Source organism: Crotalus tigris, unplaced genomic scaffold (assembly GCF_016545835.1).
Source record: "Crotalus tigris isolate CLP2741 ecotype Arizona unplaced genomic scaffold, ASM1654583v1 scf7180000017568.12009008, whole genome shotgun sequence".
NCBI classification, from domain to species: Eukaryota; Metazoa; Chordata; class Lepidosauria; order Squamata; family Viperidae; genus Crotalus; species Crotalus tigris.
In genome coordinates, this window is record NW_024096478.1 from 897,213 (window position 1) to 924,273 (window position 27,061).

Below are 27,061 nucleotides of genomic sequence, written 5' to 3' on the forward strand. Positions count from 1 at the left end.
TGGACTAAAAAGGCAGTAGATCACGGGTTCTCAACCTTGGCAACTTTAAGACTTGTGGACTTCAACACCCAGAATTCCTCAGCCAGCAAAGCTGGCTGAGGAATTCTGGGAGTTGAAGTCCACAAGTCTTAAAATTGCCAAGGTTGAGAACCCCTGCAGTAGATACTGTTTCCGGGCTCTTTATCATGAGAACACTTTCCAGAAACAGAAAATGTGGAAGAGATGCAGTATGGCTTGAAAAGCACAAACAAACAAAAAATTGTAGATGCGATAGGCTTGATTTTTGGAGAGTGGCGGGAGGGAAGATAAACGTGCTTTTCTGGTTTACTAAAAACCAGGATCGAGGTATATGATCAACAATTCTAAAGGTCAATAAAAGCTGCATGTCCATTTCTTCAATGTTATTTTAGCTGTAATTCCTGTAATAGGAAATCCAATTTAAATGATTATCTTTAGTGAACAGCACTGACAGTATTTCTGCTGAAGTATTTACTATATACACATACACTTCCTTAACAATTGCTTAGGAATGATACTTGAACACTGGTGAAAAAATAATAGGCTCTTTATATTAAGCCTATTCAGCTAATATAAAGTGACTACTATTTCTCCATCAATGTCCAAGTTTTGTTCAAGGACAATACAACAGTAGTTATATTTGTAGTCCTGTAGAAGAGAGTCAGAAGAGTTCATCATAAGGAATTTTTACTGCAGCAGTGGAATTTGTCACCCTGTTGAAAACAGAACAAGAATTCATTTTGGCATTCTTTGCCAATCATTCTTCTAGCTTCCTGACATGCATCCAAATGTGCATTGTGTAGACGAACTGAGGGAAAGGGTAAAATGAATAAGAATTGCAAAAAGAAAAGGTAAAGTAAGAGCCAATGGAATCAGATTAGGGAACAGAGACCATTTGTTTTAATTCTCTGTTATCAATTACATATTGCCAAGATGATAATGCAGTGAGGCATTAAACAGATGGCATCAGTGATGCTTTGTTACCTCTCAGAATTAATAAAATCCTCTTACTTGATAATGATACTGGGGTCCCATACAGGTATGCTTTGTGCATCTTACCTCAACCTGTGAGCAGCAGTGAGCCTGTACCAAGTAATTCTTTTCCCCAGTATCATGTGGGTCAAGTAAATTTAATTTCTTGTGTCCAGCTACAAAACTCAAAACTCCTGGAACCCAGTGGAATCATGATTTTATATTGAGTTACATGAAACTATACCTATAAACCTCAAAACTAAAGGCCATTGTGCCTACTGAATACTTGGATAGAATACCAGGACTGGGAGCTAGTCTGTAGACTAAAGGTAAAGGTTTCCCCTGTCCAGCCATGTCCAACTCTAGGGGGGAATGCTCATCTCCATTTCCAAGCTGAGGAAGTCAGTGTTGTCCACGGACACTTCTGTGGTCATGTAGCCAGCATGACTATACGCTGAGGTGCATGGAATGCTGTTATCTTCCCACCAAAGTGATACCTATTTATCTACTTGGATTTGTATGCTTTCGAACTGCTAGGTTGTCGGGGACTAGGGCAAGAACAGGAGCTCCTCCCATCATACAGGTCTCGAACTGCCAACCTCTGGTTGACAAGCCCAGCATCTGAACTGCTAGGCTACCACATATAGATTAACAACAACAAAACAAAATTAATGGAAGGCAATGGAAACGCCTTCTATCAGAAAATCTTGCATGGATATATCCATGAAGCCACCAAGAGACAATCTTAACTTCAAATAGGTTTTATACATGTAAAGATTGTGCATCTTCAGTTCTGTACTGTGGGTAGCAGAGACAGGGCTGGTCCTCCATGCACGATGAAGTGATACCATGTTTTCAAAGGGTTCCATTTCTTATACTTTGCAAATCAAGACTCCTTCAGATCAAACAGGATAATATTGCACTAATGAATACATGTTGATTCAGTGCCTGTTTAATCTCTAATGCTCTTAACAGTAACCACAGTAACCACAAAACTTGAAAATATCGTTTAAATCTCACTAAATTGAATTCTGACTATTTACCAGTTTTCTTTACATATATGACATTTTGTTTGCAGAGAGATGGTAGTGGCAGCTATAAGGGAAGTTCTCCATTTATCTTTTTTTTTTTTAATTTTGCACTTGTTTTTTTAAGTTGGCCAATTAAAATTTTCTTGTGAATTAATTTTGCCTGAGTGAAGTGTTCAAGGAGATACGATGAAGCAGGATTAGGTCCTGAACTTGAAAAGTCTTATCATAGCTAAGCATATCACCAAAACTACATTCATGTTCTTTGTTTGAAGATGAGATGGGAATGGGACAAGTATGCAAAAAAGATAAATTGGTTATATCCACATACAACCATTTTCTTGCATATAGCGGCATATTTAAAGAATTAGGAACTGCAATGTACATGTTATTCACTCTATGCAGGCTGAAGCCAGATTGTAAAAGAATGCAAGTCTTACCAATTATATCCTCTAGATAAATATGCATATTATTTCCTCCCCCTAAATTGTCCCTGTCTTATTTATATATAATATTTTCTTTCCTAGAAAAAAACTTAATATAACAGATTCCTCGAACTGTTGTTTCAGTGGTCTTAAAATCTTGCTGAGGAAACCTTCATACAGCCTTTTATGTCATGAGTAAAAGTTTATGTTATGACATGTTATAAAGCCACATAAACCATTTTGGATTTTAAGATCTGCTTATGGTGTATCCTGTAGGTGGCAGCTGTGCCTGCTTTATTAGTTTTTAGCTCAACTGGAAAATAAATATTGATAGAGATATTATATATAAGAAACTACCATTGATGTTAAACAGAGACATATGGCAAAATTAAATTGAGCAAAAAATTGTGTAGTTTTATGTGTAGCTTTTTGTTCTGCTTTTAAAAATCTGTGTGAGATCAGTTTTTACCATTATTTTCTCAACAAGTAATGTTATTAAATCTATGCATTAATTATGCTTGTGCATTATCCTATTGACAAATACCAGCGAATAAAGTTTTAATCCTTTAGAATATTATTTATGGGAGGCTTGTTCAGGATGTGTGTAATATTTCCTGCAGGACATTTTTATAAAATAATGGTCTATATAAGGTCAAAACAGAATCACAAATCCCTAATACAATTTTGATTGCATGTTATTCAGCACTTTCAGATTATTGATGTTCACTTCCATAAGAAGCAGTATTTGGATTTACAGGGAGGTGAAAAAAAGAATTTCTGGATTGATTTTTCATCAAACAGATTACTAGGTCACACTCTTTTTTAGTTATCCTTACTTGTAGATTATGCATTTTGCTATTAGCCATGTTTAGCCCAAGTTTAATCTTTTCACAAAGCCCAGTTTTTTTTTTTAAATGAAGGTGTCTTTCTGTTGTAGTAATAACAGTTTCTCTGAAAATAAGTTCGGGTCTTATATTATTTTTTGCTCCAAAAGATGCATTAAGGCTTATTTTCTAGTTAGGGCTTATATTTGGGGAAATATGGTACTAAATGCTGGCTGCCGGATCTTAACTGGGGCTTATTTTTGGGGTGGGGCTTATATTACGAGCATCCTGAAAAACCATGCTAGGACTTATCTTCCGGATGGGTCTTATTTTCGGGGAAACACGGTATGTACCATAGATTCCTTTTATTATGTTAAATATGGATGTATTTTTCTTAAGGCTAAAGTCCATATATTGCCCCATAGAGTTGCTATATTAAAATTTCAGGTATCAGGAAAGCAGGTAGTAATAATTTTGAAATAATAATTACAAAATACATAATTCAGGTGACAAAATGTTAAATAAAGAATGTAAAGCAGTTGCCTTAACTCCTCATGTAAAATCTGGAAATGGCAAGTACAAACATTAGCTCTTGACATTTACTTCTTCGGATCATCACCCAAATCTTTTTTTAAGCATGGGAAATAATTTGTTCAACATGAGGAAAGGGAAGATAGAGGATTTGATAGAACTGCTTAAAATAGCTATCCTGAATGCTAAATTTCAAGAATGATATATAACTATTTTATTTAAAAGCAAGGAATTATTTTCAGTAATATAGAGAATTCTTGCATTAAGTAGGCAGTTTCTCTGGAAGAACTCTGGAAGAAAGTTCTGGAGTTTGAACCTGATGAACAGAGTTTGCTACACTTTGGATTTAAGACAAAAGTGCTTTAGGATATATAGAGACAACACCTTACAGCACCAGTGCCTTCTATTGGATGGTGTGGCTGCTCTTCACAGCTTCAAAGCATCTTTTGCCTTCCTAATCAAGAATCACAATCATAGTGATAAATCGTATTGGATTCTTTGCGGCACAGAATTTCTTTAAACTCTAACCAAGTTTTAAAGAACTAGCCATGAAGATAATTCAGATCTGTGGAAAAATATAGGAGATTGCTTTGGCCAAAAAAAAAAAAAAAAAATGAAAAAGGATTTTTTAAAAAATCAAAAGTTAAGAAAATATTTTTCAAACATAATTTATAATAATGTTTATTGGTTATAATAACAATGCTATTTCTAAAAGAAGTCTTTTATTTGAACAAATGTCATTCTGGATGGAACAATCTCGAAATTTAAAATATATTTCTCTTTAAAGTTACCTCTAAGGTTTTTTTTTTTAAATTCATAGTTCATAGTTCTTTTTGGTTTATGTCTTAAAGTTTTACTTTTTCTTTTTTAAAAAAATCAAAAATCACAGTGTATAATGAGGCCTCTGCATTGACCGTAGCCATTGATTGTGTTGACACAGCAGGCTCTTTCTTTTTCTCTCTCTCTCTTTTTAATCTCTCTTACCTGCAGTGTTTCAGCTTTGTTTATATATTCATTTTTCTTCTTCTCTCAGATGAGCTCTGTGCTGGTCAAATGCAATACAACCTGTACTTGTTCTCATGCTGTGTCACATTTCCAATGACCTTTATAAATGAACAAAATCTTGAAATTATCATGTTATGGCTAATGCGAAGTAAATTTAAAGCTTATACTCTCCCTCTCACTGTTTAATAGAGAAGTATGAGTGGTGATCCTCAAATGTAGCTTGCTGTGTATGTTAGTGAATAGTCATAACCACACTGAATCACACCACACCAATCACCTAAATATGAGCCAGCAGTGTGCTGCAGCTGCCAAAAAGGCCAACACAGTGCTAGGCTGCATTAACAGAGGGATAGAATCAAGATCATGTGAAGTATTAATACCACTTTACAATGCCTTGGTAAGACCACACTTGGAATACTGAATCCAGTTTTGTTCACTGCGATGTAAAAAAGATGTTGAGACTCTAGAAAGAGTACAGAGAAGAGCAACAAAGATGATTAGGGACTGGAGGATAAAGCATATAAGGAACGGTTGCTGGAATTGGGTATGTCTAGTTTAATGAAGAGAAGGACGAGGGGGGACATGATAGCAGTGTTCCAATATCTCAGGGGCTGCCACAAAGAAGAGGGTGTCAAGCTATTTTCCAAGGCGCCTGAAGGCAGGACAAGAAGCAATGGGTGGAAACTAAGCAAGGAGAGAAGCAACCTAGAACTAAGGAGAAACTTCCTGACAGTTAGAACAATTAACCAGTGGAACAACCTGCCTCAGAAGTGGTGAATGCTCCAACACTGGCAGTTTTTAAGAAAAGACTGGACAGCCATTTGTCCGAAATGGTATAGGGTTTCCTGCCTGAGCAGGGGGTTGGACTAGATGACCTCCAAAGTCCCTTCCAACTTTACTACTATTATTATTATTATTATTATTATTATTATTAATCGTAAAGATAAATTTTGGATAATAGGGAAGGAAAACACTGGCTTCTAATTAACTGTAAATGTGATATAGTACACCTGTAGCTAGCTAAGAAATTGTTTGATATAACTTAAGCCAGTTGAATGATACTTATACTTCTTTTCATTTCTCTATTATAAAATCTAGGATTCAGAAAGTACAGGTAATATTAATTAAAGGAATACAACATGTAGGCCCTGCCCTTCTTTCTTTTATACGTGCAGCTAAGATGGAAGTTGCATCTTTCCCTAGCCAATGACCCAAGACAGATAAGATTTAGACATGCATTATTCCTAGGTTATGTTACTTTCGAATACACACACACACACACACACACACACACATCAGTACTGCAAAATTTCTGGCGGGCACTCATTTGGAGAAGATGTATAAATGCTAATTCATGCTGTTTTCTTAAAAAGAAAAATACCAAAGGTTTGGATGAGGATGCTACTTTTTAAAGGGATATTTAGTTGCAATCACTTAGACTTTTTAGAAAAACAAAAGATACTGTAGTAGTGCTTCTTAGGTTGGAAGTAATGCTTCTTAGGTTTTTTTGGGAAGATAGGAGGAAGTGGGAGGTTCCCAACTGGTTACTGACTTTTTTTGTATCTAATAAACGCTCCAAACACTTTCTTTTACAATGCTATAAGAAATTTAACAGCTAGCATGGTGAAAGCTAACATTTCCATTTTTGCTTTGTAGAATTAGTGTAATGCTTGACTGGAAGAAATAAACACATAGTGCAAGTCTTTTTCAGACAAAAGGAGAAGTCCAATTTCACTCATTCACTCACTAACCTTATATGGCTGCCTATTTACCAAGCAACTCTTTGACTCTATTCAAAGACCTTGCCAGGTTTTCTAAGAACATAGTCCCATACTTCATACAGTTATAGTTACCTGTTTGTGCTATCAGTTATGATTGATTTGTCCTGTTCTAGAGTGTGCACTGTTAGCACTAGGTTTGTTGCTTGGTGTAATTTGTCTATTAACAAGATTTCCAACCCATGTGTTTTAAGAAAATCAAGTTCCTTTGTAGAAACAGTATAATGAAAACAAAGTATGGATTAAAAGAGAGAAAGCTGCTGGCTCCTTCAACTTCTTTATTTTTAATCATAAGAACAAAAACTCATTGTTGCTTCTGTCTCTGTTTAGCTTCAGTTAGAAACAGGTTTGTTAAGCTAGGACATTCAACAGAGATTTGTTCTGCTTTAATTTAAGAGAAGGATTATGCTAGATTAGACCAAAGAGTGAGCTAAATCTCTATGAAAAAACAGCCTGTATGAAAAAACAAACTTGCACTGACAAATTTAATTTTCAGCACAGTACTCCAGATAAGCTGTAAATTAGGGTATTTTTTTAGACAAATATTTTTCAGAATGATATTTCTATAGCTTTCAGATTATTTCAGAAAGAAATTAGTAAAAATAATATTTATTCAGTGTGAATATTTTACATCTGTAGGGCTTGTATTCTTTCCTGGATAAATTGTGTGAGCTTTTTGTGTAGACATAACTGTGAGTCTCTAATTGGCAGTTGCTAAATTTCTATTATTAAAAGTTGAATTCTTATTCTCTTTCTCCATTGCTGTTGAGGCAGAAGTCAAATGGCACTTTCTGCGCTATATGCTAATTTTCTTATAACTGTGAGGCGCGTTAATATGCTTCATTATAGTTTTCCATTTCATTTCAGACTTTTCATGCATTGATTGGACAGTTTCTTGCAAAAGTTAGCAGGGCCAAATATTTATACGCAAAAGATTTTGCTGATGACTCTGAGTCATTGAGAAATGTGACTATTCATCTTTCTTTCCAATTTTCATTAAAGATAAAAAATACAGTAAATTAACATTAAAAATTAACTCCCCTCAGAATAGAAATATGACAGTAGTTTTATAGCAGAGTCACTGACAATGAAGAAGAACATATACAGTACTGTATTGATGTAGAAAAAGATTGGTATAGGTGAATACAGGAAACAAATGGTATTTTACAAATATTCTCTTATAACAAGGTTTTTGAAGTAGAGAAGATCTATTGATATATATAATAAAAGACAACTCTGTCAACACAAACTATTTGTGATTTGATTCTTATGTTGTTCCATTTGATATGAGAGTATAATTCCAATTATTGGTTGTGATCTTAATCGCTTGCGGCTACCTACCTCCCTCTTACAGAATTTTTTGAAGCTTCATTTTTAAAACATATTAAAATGTTAGTCGTTTTATTCAAGATGACTTTCCATTTCTTATCAATTTCATAAATGAATTTTTCAGCTGTTTTATTTCTTTCCATCAACCAACACAGTGAAGAACTTGAAGAACATTTTTTGAATCTTAATTGCAGTAGATTATTAACTTTGAATCAAAATATTTAATCGATTAACAAATCAACTTTTCTTTTATTATCGAAATGTATATTCCTTAGTAGATTAGTTTGATTGCCACATCAATTTGAGGGAAAATTGTAGTGATAATTTGGAAGCTTTGATGCTGCTCTGACTCATGTAATCTATATAAATATGAAGATAGACTTTGACAGAAATGCAAACCTCATCAATTTAATTAGTGAGAATTTTCCTTGATTGCTCTTTTATGAAGTTTCTATTGTGTGACTGTGTTTTGACAGCCTATTGTGATTATTCTTTTTTATTTGAATTACCTTCATGAATATTTGAAATATGTAGCTTGGAATGTTTGTTTTTTTAAACCCTAACAGATCTATTGAAGTGAAGAGTGAGAAAAATTGATGATATTCTAATTTGGTCTCTCTCTTTTAATGTACATAGTTTTCTCCCACTTGAGTTTGAGTCTGAATCATGGAAAGGTGCATTGTGGCAGCTTTTGCTGAATTTGCCTGGTTTAACACTTCTGTTTTTCCTACTTCCTGTTTTTAAATCTATTATTCACGGCTTCATTCCATTCATCTCTGCAGGCCTGGAGTGATTACAATGCAGGCACTTTCTGAAGAGGATCGAAGGCTGTGGATGGAAGCAATGGATGGCCGAGAACCAGTAAGCAAGAATCTTTATGAATAGGGATTAAGTAGAATAATCAAAAGAACCTTTCAGTTCTTTGTCATTGGATGTCTTATGGCAGCTCTGTAGTTTTTGCAGAAGAATCTTTTGATACGAGTCCTTGAGGCAATATTCCATTTTCCTTGCAATACTCATAGGGAAGCTTTCCCTATGAGTATTGTTAAGAAAATTCACTTCTGTTTTTCAGGGTAGTCCAGATATTTGCCATACATTTGCTGTAAAAATATGAGAGATAAATCATGATTATTAGACAAATAGATAAAATATATCTGTCTGAAAACTTCTTAAATGGCCACAATGGGAATTAATGTCCTCAAAACTTGCTGTATTTGCAGGGGCACCCATTTTATTTTCAAGGTTCTGTAGTCTGTTTCTGTGGTTGGTGGTTATTCTTTTCTCAAGAAAAACAAAAACAAAAAACCTGGCATTGCATGCCAAAACAACTAGACAGGGAGACAGTTTTTTTTCCTCCTCCTCATGCCATCATTTTGCTGAACACCTAATTCCCACAATACTATTTTATGTCTATATTTACCTATGTAGTATGGCTGTATTACTTTTAGCCTTTTCATCTGTTCCACTACCTTCTATTATTGGTATCATTATTATGATTATTATTACATTATTATGAATATTATTACTTTGTTATTTTGTATGTACCCTAAAAGCTAATTCACTGGAGACAAATTCCTTGTGTGTCTAATCACACTTGACCAATAAAGTATTCTGTTCTGTTTTGTTCTGTTCTGCCCTGTCCTGTCTTGTTCTAATTTAACATAGAATTCTTTGGGTCTATTTCTACAAATTGACTTTGATTTCTTGCACATAATGTCTTTTGATAACTGCCACTTTCTGTGATGTGTTGGGATACACTGTCATGAGAAGACCTAGATATGCTTTTATCTTTTTATGTTTGGGGTTTTCTCCAGAATAATAATAAAATAAAATACTCAAGAGTCGACCAAGAAAAACAGCCATAAAAAGGTTTGAACAAATTTTCTGAAGAGGGAATCTTGTTAGTCTACAAGGAATAGCAGCTGAAGGAAGGTGAAAGCAGAGGCAGAAAATTCCAAGCCCTTGGCATATAGACTGCAACATGTATATACATATGTATAAATATGTGTGGTTTGTGCCAACTATTTGGAAATCGCCCCTCCCTCTGCCCTTACTCCTAATTTTTTCCCCTGTGATTGACTCTGCTAAAGAGCAACTGAGGAGCCATAAATCATTCTTAATTGCTAATTCAATGCTGAGAAGCATTTGGGAAACCAGAAGGCATGTCTTCAAATGTTAACTCACTCTGTGAGAAGACTTCCCCTCCAAAACCAAGTCTACATAGGAAAAAGTAGCGGATACAGAAATCTCAGCCACTGATACTTTGCCCAGGGGCGGGAGTAAGATATGGATGTAATTGGTAGAAGAGAGGGAAGACAAAGGAGGAGGAGAAGAAGTCCTTTCACAACTGATATTATGTCACATGAGATTTCCGGTTGGATGCTGTGTTGTTATTGTTGTACTGCTCTTTTATCCAGCTCTAATACATCTATGGCTAGATGTATAATATAGTAGATGACGCCACCAACATAAGAATGCCTGTTGGAGATGCATAATTTAGCATATGTGGTTGTTAGCAAGAACTGCCAATCTGAGCAGCTGGCATTCTGCTTCAAAAAACAATCAGCTGCACTGCAGATGAAAAACCAGCAGCGTGGTGGAAAGGAATTCTTGCTTTTAATATTTAAAGCTTTGGAGTGATTTATTACGGAGAATCAAACCTTTCTCGGCATGATGCTAGCCTATATGCAAACTGTGCAAAAAAGTGTAATCATTTAACTGTAGCACATATTTATTAATTTATATGGAAAGAGTGGAAAGGAAAAAAGTTTTCTTCTCCACCTTTTGTGCATGGTAAATTAAGTAGGAGCAGAAAATACATTTAAATCAATTGGTTGCTTTGCAACTGTTCAAGGAATCCTGTGCTTCTCCCATCAAGTTAACATATGCCAAGTGATTTCATTGTAGTATTGTGAATATAAAGATTTATTCTTTTACTGTAGTGTATAAACAGGTCTTGGTAAAGTAAATCAACCAAATTGTATTTTCCCAAATTGGGACTAACTTCATAATAGTTTCTCCTTCTTTAGATAAAAGTAAAAAATTCATACTGAGTATATCAAATGATGTTCAACTGCCAAAGATACCATCACCTCAGCTTTGTGGATTGGCCCTCTGCAAATTACCAATCCTCCTGAAAACTGAGGAGGTTGATGGGGAACAGGGACATATCAAAAACGTTTAATCCTGCTAAAAAAGAAAAAAGAAAGAAAATAATAAAGAGAATAAGCAATCTCCCTAGTCATCCAGTGGCTGATTTTTCTTAAACATCTGGTACCAATTGCACCTTGGAATCCTGATGCTGGCTTGGTCTGAATCTTTACTTCCTAACAATGTGTAGCCACTATATTCTTGTATAGAGTGTTAACTTTGGATGCATTGACTGTTTATCATTTTGTATATAGTTAGCTCTCTAAACATTTATATGGCTGCTTTTCATTTGCTTTGAGCATTCAGGAAATTGCTTCAGTTATCTGAAGTGTAAGCATCAGATTTAAAGATCTCATAAGGGTAGAAACACTGAAAATTAGTGAAGTATTATTTTTCTTTAAGTTTCGTGAATGCTGAGGTCTTACATAGCTTTATTCCTTTACTCTGTATCAGGGTGCACAAACACTTAAGGTCTCAGGAGGGGGTGTACTTGGAACTGGGCAAGGAAGCTAGTGAAGCCAAGAAGTGAAGTAAATTTATTTCTCGTTTAAAATGCAATTAAAATTAACACCCCCCAATTATTTAGGGCTAGTCTCTTCTTTCTAATTAAAAAATATATTTTAATGTCAACTTTTTGGAGCTGTTCTCGAGGTCATTTCCAAGAATTGGAGGAGGGGGACTTGTGTATTACTTTGGATTCTCATATTCTTCGTCTTTACAGAGAGAATCAGTCAGTGTGTATGTTGGTTGAAAATAAAATGCTGCTTATTTAAATTGTATTCAGATGGTTTTTTTAAAAAAAATCCAAACTGGCAATCATAGCACAACAAGCTGCAGTTACGTTTTATGTGACTTATATCTAATAAGTTTTAATACGTTTTCTGAATTAAAATTCAGTGTTCTGTGAATATTAGAATACAAAAAGCTTCTTCTTTCAGAAATAATTTTAATTGGCTGACTGCTGCTTAGAATTTAAAAGAACTACCACCACAAATACCAAAATATCTTAAACTGAAAAACTAGATCTACGAATCAGAACTGGCTCATATGTCCAAGTATTCAATTTATTTTCTTTCCTGGTTCTGCATGTTGATATTCAGTTCACCCACAAGATTCTATAAGAGATAGATTGGTGCAAGTTGAAGCGTTAAAATACTGTCTTGATGCAAAAAGTAATAACAGCTGCATCATAAATAAGAGTATGAAATTAAAGAATTGAAAAACAACTTCAGAACTTTCTGTGGCAATTTAATGGAAAATGCTGAAAATCTTTTAAGCTATAGGAAATGATGAGAGAAGCACCTTTAATTATTTCTTTCTACCATCCCTCTTCAATGAAAGAAACTCAAACAGACCTAAAAACTTAACATAGAGACAAGTACAATATCAGGGTGCACCCTGTGTTGATGCAAAACTTCTTATTTTCCCTGGCAGGCAGAGAAAATGAATAAAAAGACACCGAAAGCCATTTACAATTGTAGCAATGGACACAGTCACTTTTGATTCATGCTCTTTTGTTTTATTGCAGTCTCATTAAGTTAAAAAAAACTTGTAGTTTCAATACTGCTAATGTGTTAAGCCCTAGGAAAGCATTTTCTGTTTTATCAATGGATTTGCTTCCATTCATAATTTTCTCAGCATACGAGCATTTTTTAAAGGATACAGTAAAGGCCGCTATTTTCCAGACTGGTTTTACAGTTTGAATCTACTTACGGAAAATTAATCTACAATGTGTTTTACACTTAAGTAATTTTTTTTTTTACTGTCTTGCTCACGTGACTTTTTAAATCTATCCCAAGCATCTGGATAGGAGAAATTTAAATATTCTTATGACTTATCAGAGTCATGTATGTTTCCACCTTTTAGTTTGCTTAAGGAGGTTAATTTAAGGAAGTTTACAAGAATGTAAAATGTTTGGTTTTTTTAGGCAATGGAAGAAGATTTCAGCCAAATCTGTTGAGAAATTGGGAAACTTTAGTAATGTATACAATACAATTATTAAATATGTAAGAACTAACCATATCAACTGCATTAAACTATTTACATTTGATTTTAAAATTAGATGTAAGATTTGAGGAGAAAGTTCCCCATTCAGCAATCACAAGCTTTCTTCTGTCTGAAAAAGAGTTGTGCGTTCTGCTCTAGAGCAGCTTTTGAGAGCCATGGAGGGGAAGAGGAGAGCTATGGAATAGTTTCTCTTTCCTGTTTCCATACAGGGAGTATTTTAAGTAGAACTTCCTAGTAGGCCTTCTGATAATGCATTGGAAACTGAGGGTCTTGCGTCACACTGTACTTTGCAATAATACCTTCACATCATGCATTTTGAGAAGCTCCCCAAAGATGTAAAGTAGATTATCAGACCTCTTAGGCATTCCCTGCAAACAGTAACAATCTTAATCAATCAGCTTCGGCAGCATGTGTAACCCAAATTCATTTTCACCCAGATGGGCTTACACTATTGTATGCGAGCTAATTGGAGACTAACTTGCAAACCAATGTACTGCTTTGTACACATCCACCTAACTAGGAGGTATGTGAAGTATGTACTGATACATGTCATTTCACATATGATGCCATCTCTGGAATCCCTTATCTTTCGTGAGCTTTTGAAGGATAGACAGAATAATCTTATTATTACATTTAGTCTGTGTATAAGCTGCCAGTGAAATATCCTCTATTGATTGACCCTGTAAAATAAAGCTTCCTATTTCTTTTGAAAGTCTAGCACAACTGCAAATGCATTGAAGTGTTGCGTTTTTGGAGCCCAGGAAAGAAGCTTGATTCAAACAGCTGTGTGGTCTGATGAAACACAAGAGTTACGCAACACAGACTACACTACAGAGTCAAAATTGCTCCCAAGGAGTGCCATAGAACATTTTGTCCACTAGGTGGGGAAATGCTCCTTGCTGGTTCTGTCTGCTGATCCTGTTCTGAATCCCTGGAGAATTTTTGTCTCAGGGCAGAACTTCATATATAATTTTTAAAAAGCCTGTTTCCTAATCAAAGTAGTACATAAATTTTGAAAGAGATAGGAGGGTTTATGCTTGAATTTTTGACATTGCAGATTTACACCGACTTTCTTTAAAAAAAAAGGAAGGAAGGAAGGAAGGAAGGAAGGAAGAAAGAAAGAAAGAAAAAGAAAGAAAGAAAGAAAAAGAAAGAAAGAAAGAAAGAAAGAAAGAAAGAAAGAAAGAAAGAAAGAAAGAAAGAAAGAAAGAAAGAAAGAAAAAGAAAGAAAGAAAGAAAGAAAGAAAGATATTGAGTACTATTTTTTCCAATCTCAACCATGGAAAATGTCCTTGCAGCAGACACTGCTAATGCATCTGCTTTTCCTAGATTCAGGAATTTTTCACAAGACTTCTATTACTATGCACCGCTTGCAGTTCTCAGCTCCTGGTTTCCTTCCATGAGTAATGACCAGTGGCTAATGAGAACAGACTATCTGTGTGCCAGCTGCCAGCCTGTCCCTTGTGGCCCATTTCCTCTAACTAAATTTCTTTGCTTTTAGAGCTTTTTTATTTGCCACTTGAGTTGGGATCTTCTGATCTTGCAACTGCTGACCTGCTTTAACTCTTAACTGAGAGCACAGCATTATTTCTCTATTACCTGTGGTACAAACCAAATGCAAAACACATTACTTGAGCACAGAACTTCAACGGATCAAGGTGAAAGTTTTCACCTACTCTCCTCCCATCATCTAAAGTGTCCAAAAACATTCCACTTGTTCAGAATCATCAAAGCTTACCAAATAGGGAATGATTTCTATATGTTTGCATTTGCTTCTGTCTCCTTTGCAAGCTTTCCATTTCCCCCCATCCCTTCTATTCGCTTGTTTACTTCTGCCCACTAGGTTTTTTCTTTTGGTTTTTTTGCTCACTCTCTTTGTTTTTGTTAAAATCCTGGCAGCCCAAAAGTTAGATGCAGGTTTCTTTTTCCATGAAACCATCCCTCATCTGTTTCAAAGAGGAGCAGTGTGAATTGGACTCTCTGGAAGCAATTGTTGCTGGACTTACATGTTGCCATAGTGACCTGTTGTCACTATATTAATGACTCTCAATTCCTCTCCAATGTTTGTGTGGCTTTTCACATGGCCAAATTATCTCTCTTTCACCTGGCTTACATGGATCTAGGAAGTATGATTCTTTTAACATGACTCCAGGTTGCCACACATGTCTCTCTCTCTCTCTCTCTCTCTCTCTCTCTCTCTCTCTCTCTCTCTCTCTCTCTCTCTCTCTCTCTCTCTCTCTCTCTCTCTCTCTCTCTCTCTGTGTGTGTGTGTGTGTGTGTGTGTGTACGCGCATGTGGACTTGTAGAATAGGTCATGCTTCAAGTCTCATTCAGAAAATCTGAGCTGACATTTGGTTGACTTGCTTAGAATAAGTAATTCATAATTCTCAGCCCCCTGTGGAATAAGCACAGTGGGTCATAACGTAACGCAACGCACAGAGCAGATTAGAAGTTCACAGGCTGAAAGTAGAAGTAGAACAGTAAATAACACATGAGCTTTGGAAGCAATTTACATTTATGCTGTTCAGAAATGGGCTTCCTGAATTGCAGTAATGAAGATGCCTTTCTTCTTTTTTCTTTCTCTGACTGTGGAACAGTGGGATCCCAGAAAATAGTGAGGTGTTCTTTTTAACTGTTTCCAGACTTATAGGCATCAGTAATGATGATGATGGTTCTTAATGGAGCTCTTCAGAATGTTCTTTTGAGGAAAGCATGACACCTGAACTACCAGTGATGAGAATCAGGAGTCAAACTTTATTTGGTAGAGATATAGTGGTGGGATTCAAATATGTGAACAACCAGTTCTTTGTGTGGATGCCGCTTCCGGAAGTCCATTAGCTACCGGTTCTGCCGAAGTGGTACAAACCGGCTGAATCCTACCACTGTAGAGATACCATTTTTATTTTTAGAGCACTATCAAAGGGAACTTGACAGAGGTCAGTTGGTGGTTATGGGAGAGGAAGGGTTGGGCTAGTGGACACTTTTATCAAGTCCTCATGGGCTTGACCCTCTCATCTATTTTGTTTAATATTCATATGAGGCCACTAGAGAAAGTCGCTCATTGATTCAGATATATTTTTTTGTCATCCAATTAGATATTTCCAACTCAGATCAGATGGGACCTATGGTAGAATTTTGTGCCTGGGCGTTATGAGAACCCAGATAGGAAGAAACAGAATCAAACGCAGCACAAATAAAACGGAATGGCTGTTAGCTCAAATATCTGTTAATTCTAGGAAGATAACAAATGTTATCTCTTGATGGGGTGCTTTTTTTCTGTAAAAAAACAAGTGTGCAATCTGAAGTTCCTTCTGGACTAGTAGTTTCTTCTAGAAGAGGCAGTGCACCAGTTTTAGTCATTAACACAGGGGTCCTCAACCTTGGCAATTTTAAGACTTGTGGACTTCAACTCCCAGAATTCTTCAGCCAGCTTTGCTGGCTGAGGAATTCTGGGAGTTGAAGTCCACAAGTTTTAAAATTGCCAAGGTTGAGGACCCCTGCGTTAACAGAATGAAGAGATCAGTGAAACCATTTATGCCCTTTCATTGTACTTCTGTCCATCTGAACCCAGGAATGTTCTCTGGAACAAAATATGACTGCATATGCCAGATTCTTTATTGTCACATGTTGATCTCCTTATTATAGGATGTACTTCAGCAATTGGTTTGTTTCTAAATGCAATTCAAGTTGCCAACTATTGTGGGTTGGGCCTTTGCTATCTTCAAATTCACCTATTCCAGGTACATTCTGCCTGTCCAATCTACGCAATCAGAGCGTGCCTGCTCTGGGACAGTTGATGGGAAGGACACGGAGATGGGTATTCTTTAGGGGGCATCCTCCCATGGAACAGCTTTCCCTCTGAGACAAGAGTGCCCCTTTCTCTCATACAGGAAGCCCTCAATGTCAAACCATTTCTTCAGCAACAATTTAAAATGACGATGATGATGCTAAAATGAAGTTATGACTTGTGCCCTAAGTTATGCCCATTGCAGTGCCCCTCCATTCATGTGATCAAAATTGAAATGCTTGGCAGCCTGGCCACATTTGCAAACATAGCAGCTCTGCAACTCCCCCACCTACCTATCTCTCCCCCCCCCCTCCGATCTATGTTCTTTTGGCCACCCTGCACAGTGGCGCTCAATGGAGGTAGTGCCAGGACTGAAACAGGGGCCCTGGGCCTTCAGCAATCTCAGACAGCTGCTCCCACCCCTAATCTTCTGCAGACCCTCTGAAGTGGTGGGGGGCAACTGGGGATTTGTGCAGTGATGTTGGGGTGGGATTTGAGGCAGCATTTCTCGGTGGAATGGATCAATGGATCAATTCTGTAATTGTATATAAAGAGGAATTTTATATGATAATAAGGTATTTTAAAAATCTACAATTAGTTGGGTTTTTTTTACTCATTTTATGTTGAGAAATGCATCAGACAAATAAGGAGATAAGCTTTGGGGATAAATACGATTTGTACAATTGTCTGACCAATCAAACGGTTCGTCTTATCGGGGGATTCCTCTTTATGTGCAGTTACAGAATTCACAATTGGGCAGAGTGCATTTGTGAATTTAAAAAAACCCAGCGCGTTCACTCGATCCATCTCTGACATCAAGTACAGCACATTTCAAAGGGCTGGATTTGTTTAAGGTCGAATTGAGCTGCAGCTATTTTAAAAAGCAAAGGATTGTATGTGATGCATTTGTATACTTTAGTAATAATTAGAAGCATTACTAAGCCTACGACAAACAGCATATTTCACTTCTTTCCATCCCCGGTTTTTCTTTAAAATAGAATATGTCCTTCTCGTGCATAGCTTGTACATGGAGCTTTTTAATCGTTTGTTCTCCTTGTGTAGAATCGGCCAGCTGAGAGGTAGATGCCAGTCATGAATGATAATCACCTCAACTCTATAGCAGAGACTCAGTATCCAGATGAGCCTCTCTCTGATAGCCAGAAAGGGATACAAATACATAAACAAAAAATTGGTCCCTGTAGTTTTGCCTACCTTCTATCTATCATCAGTTGCATATGTTCTCAACTAATCCTGGTGATTTCTTACTCTTTAATCAACAGCAAGCACTCCATACATCCATCATGGCTTACTGCCAGACTGAACTAAAGTAGTTGAGAATATCATGGATGAATATTGTGTCTGTTTTATATGCATATATTGCTTCAGGCACTTCCCCAGTGCTCCTTCTATATAAATGGCTTATTATGCTTGTGGAGGGAATGGGGACCAACATCATCTTAGGCTGTGAAACAGCAAAAATGTCCTTATAAAGTATGCTGCATAGGACATTTCTAGTTTTGTTTCAACTGATTCCCTTCTGACATTTAAAAGAAAATATGGAGGTTGTTTGTAATTTCTATGGCTGCCTGAAAAATTTTCAGCACACGTTTTGCGTGATTAAAGAACATTAAAAATAGCAAATTCACCCTCCTGGTTTTGTCTTGATCTCATGGTTTTTATTGCTGGACTTCTTCAGATATGGTTGGGTCAACTCCTATACCAGGGGTCTCCAACCTTAGGAACTTTAAGACTTGTGGACTTCAACTCCCAGAATTCTCCAGCCAGCGATGCTGGCTGGAGAATTCTGGGAGTTGAAGTCCACAAGTCTTAAAGTTCCTAAGGTTGGAGACCCCTGTCCTATACCATTGAATCCATGATCACAACACAGGATTTAATGGACCAGGTGTTATTTTGAATGTTCTTTAACTACTCAAAAATGGTGCTAAAAATAATTTGTGAATAAACTTTTTAGTAAAGAACTGAAGGTCAAACACTATGTTCTATTAATTATGTAACATGCAGCTGCTCTCTTGTTTGTTTTTTTTCATTTAAAAAGAACAGGATACTCTAATAGGGCCTCAATTTCTGAGCAGAGCTAGCTTAGGCCTATCTTTTAAGTTTGATCTTATTTACTGAAGTTCTTTTTGAAACTGGGTCAGGCATAAAAGCTTTGGAGGAAGACTTTAGTAAGCAATTTCTCATATGTGTTCATGGCCTTAATTTTTTTATAGTAATTTTACTAAAAGTTACAATTAAAAGGATAAAAATTAATACAAATTAAAAAAAGAAAAGAATAAAAAAAATAGAAAGAAAAATAGAAAAGAAAGCAAAAATAAGAATATAGTAAAGAAAAAGACAAGAAATATATAAAGAAATATATTAGGATTCTTCCTAATCACAAGTACAAACATCTTTTTTAAGTTAATACCTTCTCTTAAATTACAATAAATGACCTCATCCCGTATTTCATTTCTTATGTTTAAACAAATCCTTAAAGCTTCTTCAGTCCTAATTAGCAAAAGTCCATTGAGGATTACCAGAAATTACAACATATCTATTTTAACCTTGATCAAATAAATCAACCTTATATTCTTTCCTTTTACTTTTAACAATTTTGATCTTTAGTCCCTTCAAGTAATGTCTTCAAGTGATTTCTTTTCTTTGTCCTTTCTCACAAAATTTTTCAAAATTTAAACAAGTCTTTTTTGTAATCCAATTTAGGAATATTATTCAGGTCACTCTCTTGGTTTATTATTTGCATGTTTCTTTTAATTAATAAGACATAAGCCAGTTTTTTTTTATATGTCCAGTATGCCCATCTTTTTCCATGCCATTCTTGTAGCCTGTCATTTTTAATCCACTTTTAGACTCAATCTTGCCAGGTAAAACTTGTTCCTCTTTCAAAACATTTTTTAAACAAAATCTGTCTATAGAAGCAAACATTTTTAATGTTTGTTCTGTTTAAGTTAGCGTTCGAATTAGGGTTAGTCTCAAGTGATTCCTGGTCTTGACTCTCCTGAGGCTGACATTTCACAGGGTCAGACGGAACAGCTTTTTCAGGGTCAGATTCAGAATCTTGAGTCCTGAGCCTGAGTAAAGAGAAAATTAATTTCTGGGTCCATTGTTCCAAAATATATTTTAATATGCCCTTTGTTTCCAACCAATATGGTCCTGAGCTTTTGTTTGCTTCGGTTGGAAACATGCAGAAGAGGCCTCCATGCTGCAGTGGATAGACAGTGGCTAAAATCATCATTGATGCCCAGTGTTAAAATACTTTGCTTTGTCCTATATTAGTAAGTCAATTTTAAGTATACCTCTCCTTTAATTGTAATATTTAATTCCTTCTGGTTCTCTTATAGTGTCTGACCTTCAGTGTCTTAGACTATCATATTTTTTGAAAAAGGAATTCAAAACAAAAACAATTTTCCAAGGAATTATAATTAATTCCTAATTCTTATTTCAAATCCATCTGGACTCTTAATTTGTTTGTAACATTCCAGAATCAAAGTTCTAATCAAGCTTTCACTGTGATTTTTTTTTAATTGCTTAAACTTCTATTTAAAACTTATTTTGCTTTGACAATCCTGTCAAACCTGTCAATCCAAAGGTTCCTAATAGCTGAAAAGCAGTTAATAAGGAACTTACAAAACTGATTAGAAAAGGAAGTATGGTATGTAAACTCAGTGTCCTTTTGAAGGCCCTGACATTAATTTCACCCAAAAGATGGGATATTCCTCCATCTCCATGTACTCTAAACCTGCTAAAGACCACTGTCTTATACTCCTCATGAGGACCAATTGTATGGAGCACTTGTAGGCAATCTCAAGTGCTCTCCTTGTCTGGAGAGGAATTATGACGACTTGGTCTACTCTCTACTTCTTTAATTCACTGCAGTTGTTGGCTCTGTTTAGTTTTCTTTATTTTGCCATATCTTCCCTGGAAGTCTTTCATGGCCTTCACTGACTACGTTTTTTCTGTGATTTATCAACAATAGTCTGTTTTTCCAGTCTTCCAAATACTTTGGCTTTAGGTAACTTCTGAAAAGGAGAAAGAACAATCATTTGAGGATATATATGTGGAGCTTTTTCTTTTTTTCTTTTTTGGAACTAAGATGCTTGATTTTAAATTCATTGCTATTCCTTTCCTCCCAACTGGAATGCATGTTTTCATTTACCATGGTTTTCGCTCCTCCCCTCCTATAAATGAATTTGATGCCCCAAATCACTGTTTAGCTTACATTGGTTGTTGTGGTTTTTCTTTTCTTTGTATTTGCTTAATTTAGCTTGTCTGGTGAAGGCAACCCATTGAACCTTGTTTGAACCTCGGATTCAGTTTGCTTACAGGCTTATTAGATCTGGAACGCCTATTGCTGGCAGTGCAAATGTAACAGCCTTGTGTGTGGAGTTTACTTTTTGACAGTTCTGCTTTAAAAAGAGGTCAGAGTGGTGGGTACTTCATTCCGTGCCTGGTAAATTAGTAAACAACATCTGCTTCCATTGTCTGCATGTTCGATTACTTCCATTGCCTTTCGTAATTTGGGCTGAACTAAAGTCTTACAGTAGGAAAATACAGGGATTAGATTTTTTTCCCATTGAATTTTAAGCTTTATATAGTTTAATGTTGTGTGAACCTGTTGTACTTCCAATTAATGTATTTGATTATTGGAATTCAACTGTATATTTCCTCTCCTGATATAGAATTGCAAAATTTCAGGTAATAGCTAGGGAGAAATCTACAATACATTCTGGCCAATGAGCCTGATTTTTTTTAGCTGCAGCTTTTGAAATATCTAGATGCTTCATCCATCGGTATAATTTATAACACAACATCAGCTATGCAATAAAATATAACATCAGTATGAACAGAATTCTAATTCTTTAGAGAAACAATTTCATTTTTCTCCTGGCAGTGGAGAACTTTATAAAAGTTAAAATAATTCTGGGTTGCTTGTGGGAGAAGATCTGTAATGAGAGTAGAACTACCTTGGAATAGTTTGCAAAAACAGTCCTGTAAGTGAACAATTCTTATGATTAGGAATTTGTGAGCTGATAACAAGGAGAAATTGTCATAATTTCTATCCATACATTGTTGTCTTGTCCTTTCCAGTAGCTTTTCTCCTTCTCTTCCTTGCAGCAAAAGTGTGTGTTTGCCTGTGTGTCTGTGTGTATCTTCAGACATACTTTCTTGAATTTCTGGTTTTGGTTTCTTGGGAGCGAAACGTTTCAAATCATCAGTTTTGGTCCAAAGTGATTGTCTCATATTCTTAAAGGGAAGGGTGGAGTCTGCTGTTAACTTCTTAAGGTAATTTATAGTAGTGGCCAAAATTGTGGAAATCTTTTGGGAAAAGTGTACAGTAGGAATGCCACCTTTGGTTAAGTTTCCACCAATTTTTCTTCTAATTTCTTTATAACTGTAGACTTGTTCACTTAATAATACTATTGTAGATCGCTTTCTGGGCAACCAGTCAACTCTTTGCACCATTACTTTAATTTTATTACATTTTACAAGCTCACTAAATGAAAGAACACAAAAAAGCTCCAACCAACTTGAGAGCGATCACATAACACACTGACAAATGTCCCCCTCTCAGCTTCAGTACAAGACATTAATAACTGAATCCTACTGTGATCTGATTGGCTTATTGCCAAAACAAGATGACACCTGATTGGCTCTCTAAACACTCATGCTCATTGGCTACAATCAGATGAAGGAAAGCTACCTGATATCAACCTAAGCAAGTTGTTCTTCCTTTTTCTGATTATTTGGCTATAACCTTTCATAGAATACAGTACAGATAATTGAACAAACGTTGTTGCATTACATTCTTGATTATATTATCTTTCCATTGATATATAATTTTATGGTACTACTCCCCAAAAAGTGGTGTTATTAGCCATCAAACTTCAAAAATACGCTTTTCCCAAAAGGTGCACTTTTTGCTTATTCATTATTTCAGAAGAACTTAAGACTTGCTCTATAACATACATCCAAGGTAGATTCAACCTTTCCTTTAAGAATAAGAGACAATCTCTTATTCTTATTATAGTAAGAATACTTACTATATATCTATAGTACGCTGCCCTAAAAACATTACCTTTTCTTTAGCAACTCCCAAATGGCTGTGAAGTTTTATGCTGAAAGTTTAGACATCTACAAAGTAATTCATAGGTATAGTAAACATATGAATTGGAGGTGATTAATCCTGTCATCTAATATGGGTTCCTGGAGTTTGCTTTTGCACGTATCTATGCATGTAAGGCCTTGCTTATATAATCAGAAACTCTTTCTAGAGAAGTATATAGGTTCTCTGATTAGCATGGCTTTTGTCCATGAACCTAAGCAGAATAGCTAGATTTACTCTTACACCATTACGCATTTTACTTCTTTCCAACTTGCTTGATCCAACATGCACCGTTTTCAGCACTGAATTATTTAATCAGGAGAATTTTAAAAAGTAAAAACTAAAGGCAAAACTGCTGCCAAACTCCCCATGCCAAATTACTGCCCTAGTTTTTATTTGTTTTAGTTGTCAAGATGGATGCTGGGACCTGATGCTTTCTGGAAAGAAAAATTAAAATGTGTTCCTGTAAATAAGCTTTTGGCTTCTTTTTTGTAGCCACAACGAAGAACAAATTCTGGCCCCAAAAGTCAGGGGGGGGGGGAAACCTGTCTGGAATTTACCCAGCTGGCCCTCAGACAAATGAGAAAAGAGCTGATAAGATGGAGTCAGCCCCTGGGTGGGTCGATTCGGAGAAGGGAGGCTTGCCATTTTCAACTGGTACCTACCTTGTTCAGGGTTAGTCTGATATCTTCCTCCTGGGCTGTTATCCAAGGCTGGCTGTCTTGACTATGCTAGAGTGCCAAATCAGCTTGGGTGTTAAATATGTGCAGCTCATACTACAGATTGTGTTAGACTAACAAGTGTTATGTGGTGTGCATGTTAATGTGGATCTTACCCAGTTTGTACTTCCCAAGCCGCTGTAGAAACCAAAAAGCCCTTATAAATCCATATATCTGGATTTCTGAATGATTGCCAGAAAAAAAAAATAACCTAGCATCTTTCAGTAAGGACTTGTAAAAGAGCGCTCTTAGATGGAGTATTTTTTGAAAGGTTTTTTTTTTAAATCCATTTTTATTTCTTTAGAAGTATATTTGAAGTTTATGTTGCTTTGGTTGTGCCATGCTATGGTTTTGGTACGGAATTAAGTTGTATAGTATTTATGGTTTAATTGTTATTTTGCCTTGTTATGACTGTAGATGTCCGGAGTCAGTTGATTTCAGTGGTATATTGGATAATAAATAAACAAAAAATAGGTACCAATAGTAAAACTTCAGTTTAACAGACTTTAGATGTAATGGACAAATTTGATACATGGCTTTAAGAATCTGCCCATCACATCAAGGCTTTATGGCAAATGATGCTATTTATGTCCATTATATAATTAAAAAAATGATGCAAATTCAGATTTAATAGATCCTTAACTAGTAGTTCATTAAATAAGGTTTACTGTATTGGTTAAACAACTTAGAAAAAACTCATTATATTGGGGCAATTGCTTGCAAAAATTCATACTTAAGAAAAAATTGTATGACATTGTATGTTATTAAAAAGTATGCTGGAAAATGCGTTAAAGATTTCTCTTTTTTAAAAAAAAATCACATGTTAATATAAAAACAAGTTGGAAAGGCCAACATCAGAATTCCTTTCTTATTTCTGATTGTTTTAACATTTGTTTGGAACAATAAAAGACACCGGAGGAATTATCACTGGTTTATCTCCTGAAAGATTAACATTGCCCTCTAGATATGGGAAAAAGGAAACTTCGCTGAAGTCTTGTTATCAATCATTTCCCCATCCCATTCTGCTCATTCAGGGGCCAAACTAAATCAGGAACAGGATCAAGTTTTTTGAGGAAAAACTCTGGTGCTTCCAGGCCACACTTTTTAAAATGGAATTATTCAATAAACATCAAAAATCAGCTTTTTTGCTGATTTTTTTCCTATCTGCTAATGAGGACTTCATGCAAAAAATCTGTACAGTGGCTTCATATATTATTAGGACCCTTTTCTTGACGTACCTCTCTGAAAGAATCTCTTCACTTAAAGTGGTTGATAACTAGCATTTTACTGACAATTAAAATCTGGGTTTTTATTTTGATCAAGGATTGATAAACACAAATGTCTCAGAATATCTATTAGAAAAATATTTAGCTTTAAATACCTACAGTACGATTGGAAGTTTTATACATTTCTTTGCAACGATAAAAAGAAATTACTTGCTCATCTCTGAAAAATACTTGGTAGAATGTTTCAGTAGGAAGCAGAAAAAGCTTGCAGTCAGCAAAAATATTTTCTTCCAAGCCATAATACTGATTGTTTAAGAATCCCCCACTACCCCAGGCTAGTGAGAAGTCCAAAAATAGCACGACAGAATTCAGTTTTCTTTGGATTAGAAAACAAAGGGAACTTAGTATGTAATATTTACTTTATCTACAAACAAACAATACTTACAGGAATTTATCCTGCATATAGAAGTAAAGGCTTAGAAAATGAAAGTTGAAAAAGTTTGAGAAATGGATTTTTTTCTTCCTAAAACTAATACTCTTTGACTAGAAATACTGGAAATCTCCTGTGGAAATTCCTAATTTGGAATAAGTGGACTATGGTACTTTGAAATGCAACATTTTACCAATTCAAAAGGTATAACATAAAGAATTGTGTCTGTTATTTTAGTGTGAGTTAAATAATGAAAATGAACATGTTCAACATGTTCTATACCTGGTTGATCTTAGTCCTCATAGTGTGCCACCTAAAACATGAGAAAATGTGTGCTATCTTGCTCTGGGCTATGAATACAACAATGAAACTTATTTACATTTCTTCGGTCTTTCTCTTTCTCTCACCTGTTCACTCTTCATATATTTGCTTTGGGGTACCATACACTCTAAATGACCAAACTACATATGACCAAATAGACATCAACACTCTTCTTTCATGTTGGTCTCTTACTGCTGTCTTTGTTTAGCATTTACTTATTTTTTATATTATCTGAGTCCATTGGAAAAATGACTCATGTTTGTTTTTCTTTTGAGATTTTAAATTGGGGAAAACTGTTGAGGAAAACTAATGAATAGGAAGAAGAAAAATAATTTTGTTACATGAAAAGGGAGGGGTGCAGAAACTTCTTGTAGATTTCATTTGCATGAGAAGAAAACATGAAAAGAAGTATTTCTGAGTTCATGTGTTTATGCATAGATGGAACTTATTATGGAATGGTGTGTTTCTGGCTGTATATGAGGGCTGTTATAGAGGTCTGGATGTATCATAGTTGGTTGTAAACAATGGTGGGATTCAAATATGTGAATAACCAGTTCTCTGTGTGGATGCCGCTTCCGGAAGTCCATTCTGGGCCTGGGCAACAAAAAATTAGCTACCGGTTCTGCCGAAGTGGTTTGAACCGGCTGAATCCCACCACTGGTTGTAAGTCATTGCAATTGTTATACAAAATGCCCACATGACCACTTCACTCAACCACAGTCCTATTCTCCCAGTTATGGTCATTAGGTGGACCAAAAAGAGCTACCTACCGAAAGAGGGCAGATAGCTTCCCTCCATGCCCAAATGGAACTCCAGCAATGGTCTGAAGAAAGGAAGACAAATGGTTAGTTAACATATAAAGATTTTCTAATACAGAAAGCAGAAGACACAAGGAACTCTGGAAGTGGGCTGCATTCAGAGACAATAGTTCTGGCTCTTTGAAAGCAGTCCCATTGTTTGGTCTTTGACTTCTATCGTCAGTGGCTGGAAATTAAATCCCCAAGGGTCCTGGAGTCTGGTAAATCCAGCTAAAGTGTCTAGGGCTTGGTCTAGTGATGTGGTCTGTGATAAATTTGAGGAAGTGAACAAGGGTCTCAGCATTTTTAGCTGAGCCACTTGTTTGTTGACGCTTCTGGTTAGTTAAGGCAACCAGGGAGATGAGTGGTGCTTGGATCCATGATAAGGTAGCAATCTCTTTGAGGGAAGAGGTTGTCCTTTGGCCTTGAAGGAGGTGAAGGTGCATACCATCTTTAAGACTTAACAGTCTAAGACAACTGTTATTCTTTCGCCCTCCTAAAATGAAGGGTGTTTAAAAGGTGACAAGACTGCAGATGCAGAGGAACCTGGAAGAAATGGATTATCTCTAGACCTATTTCATTCAGATCTCAAG

At 35.8% G+C, this 27,061-nt stretch overlaps 1 protein-coding gene across 5 annotated transcripts in view; it reads left to right on the forward strand.

The window, feature by feature from the left end:
• Positions 1–27,061, forward strand: part of ARHGAP26 (Rho GTPase activating protein 26) — a 266,440-nt gene that overhangs the window by 121,282 nt on the left and 118,097 nt on the right. For all 5 annotated transcript variants that reach the window (XM_039351466.1, XM_039351429.1, XM_039351447.1 and 2 more), the window contains exon 11: positions 8,693–8,771. In XM_039351466.1, coding sequence (XP_039207400.1) covers positions 8,693–8,771 — 79 coding nt within the window. The remainder of the gene's footprint in view (positions 1–8,692; positions 8,772–27,061) is intronic.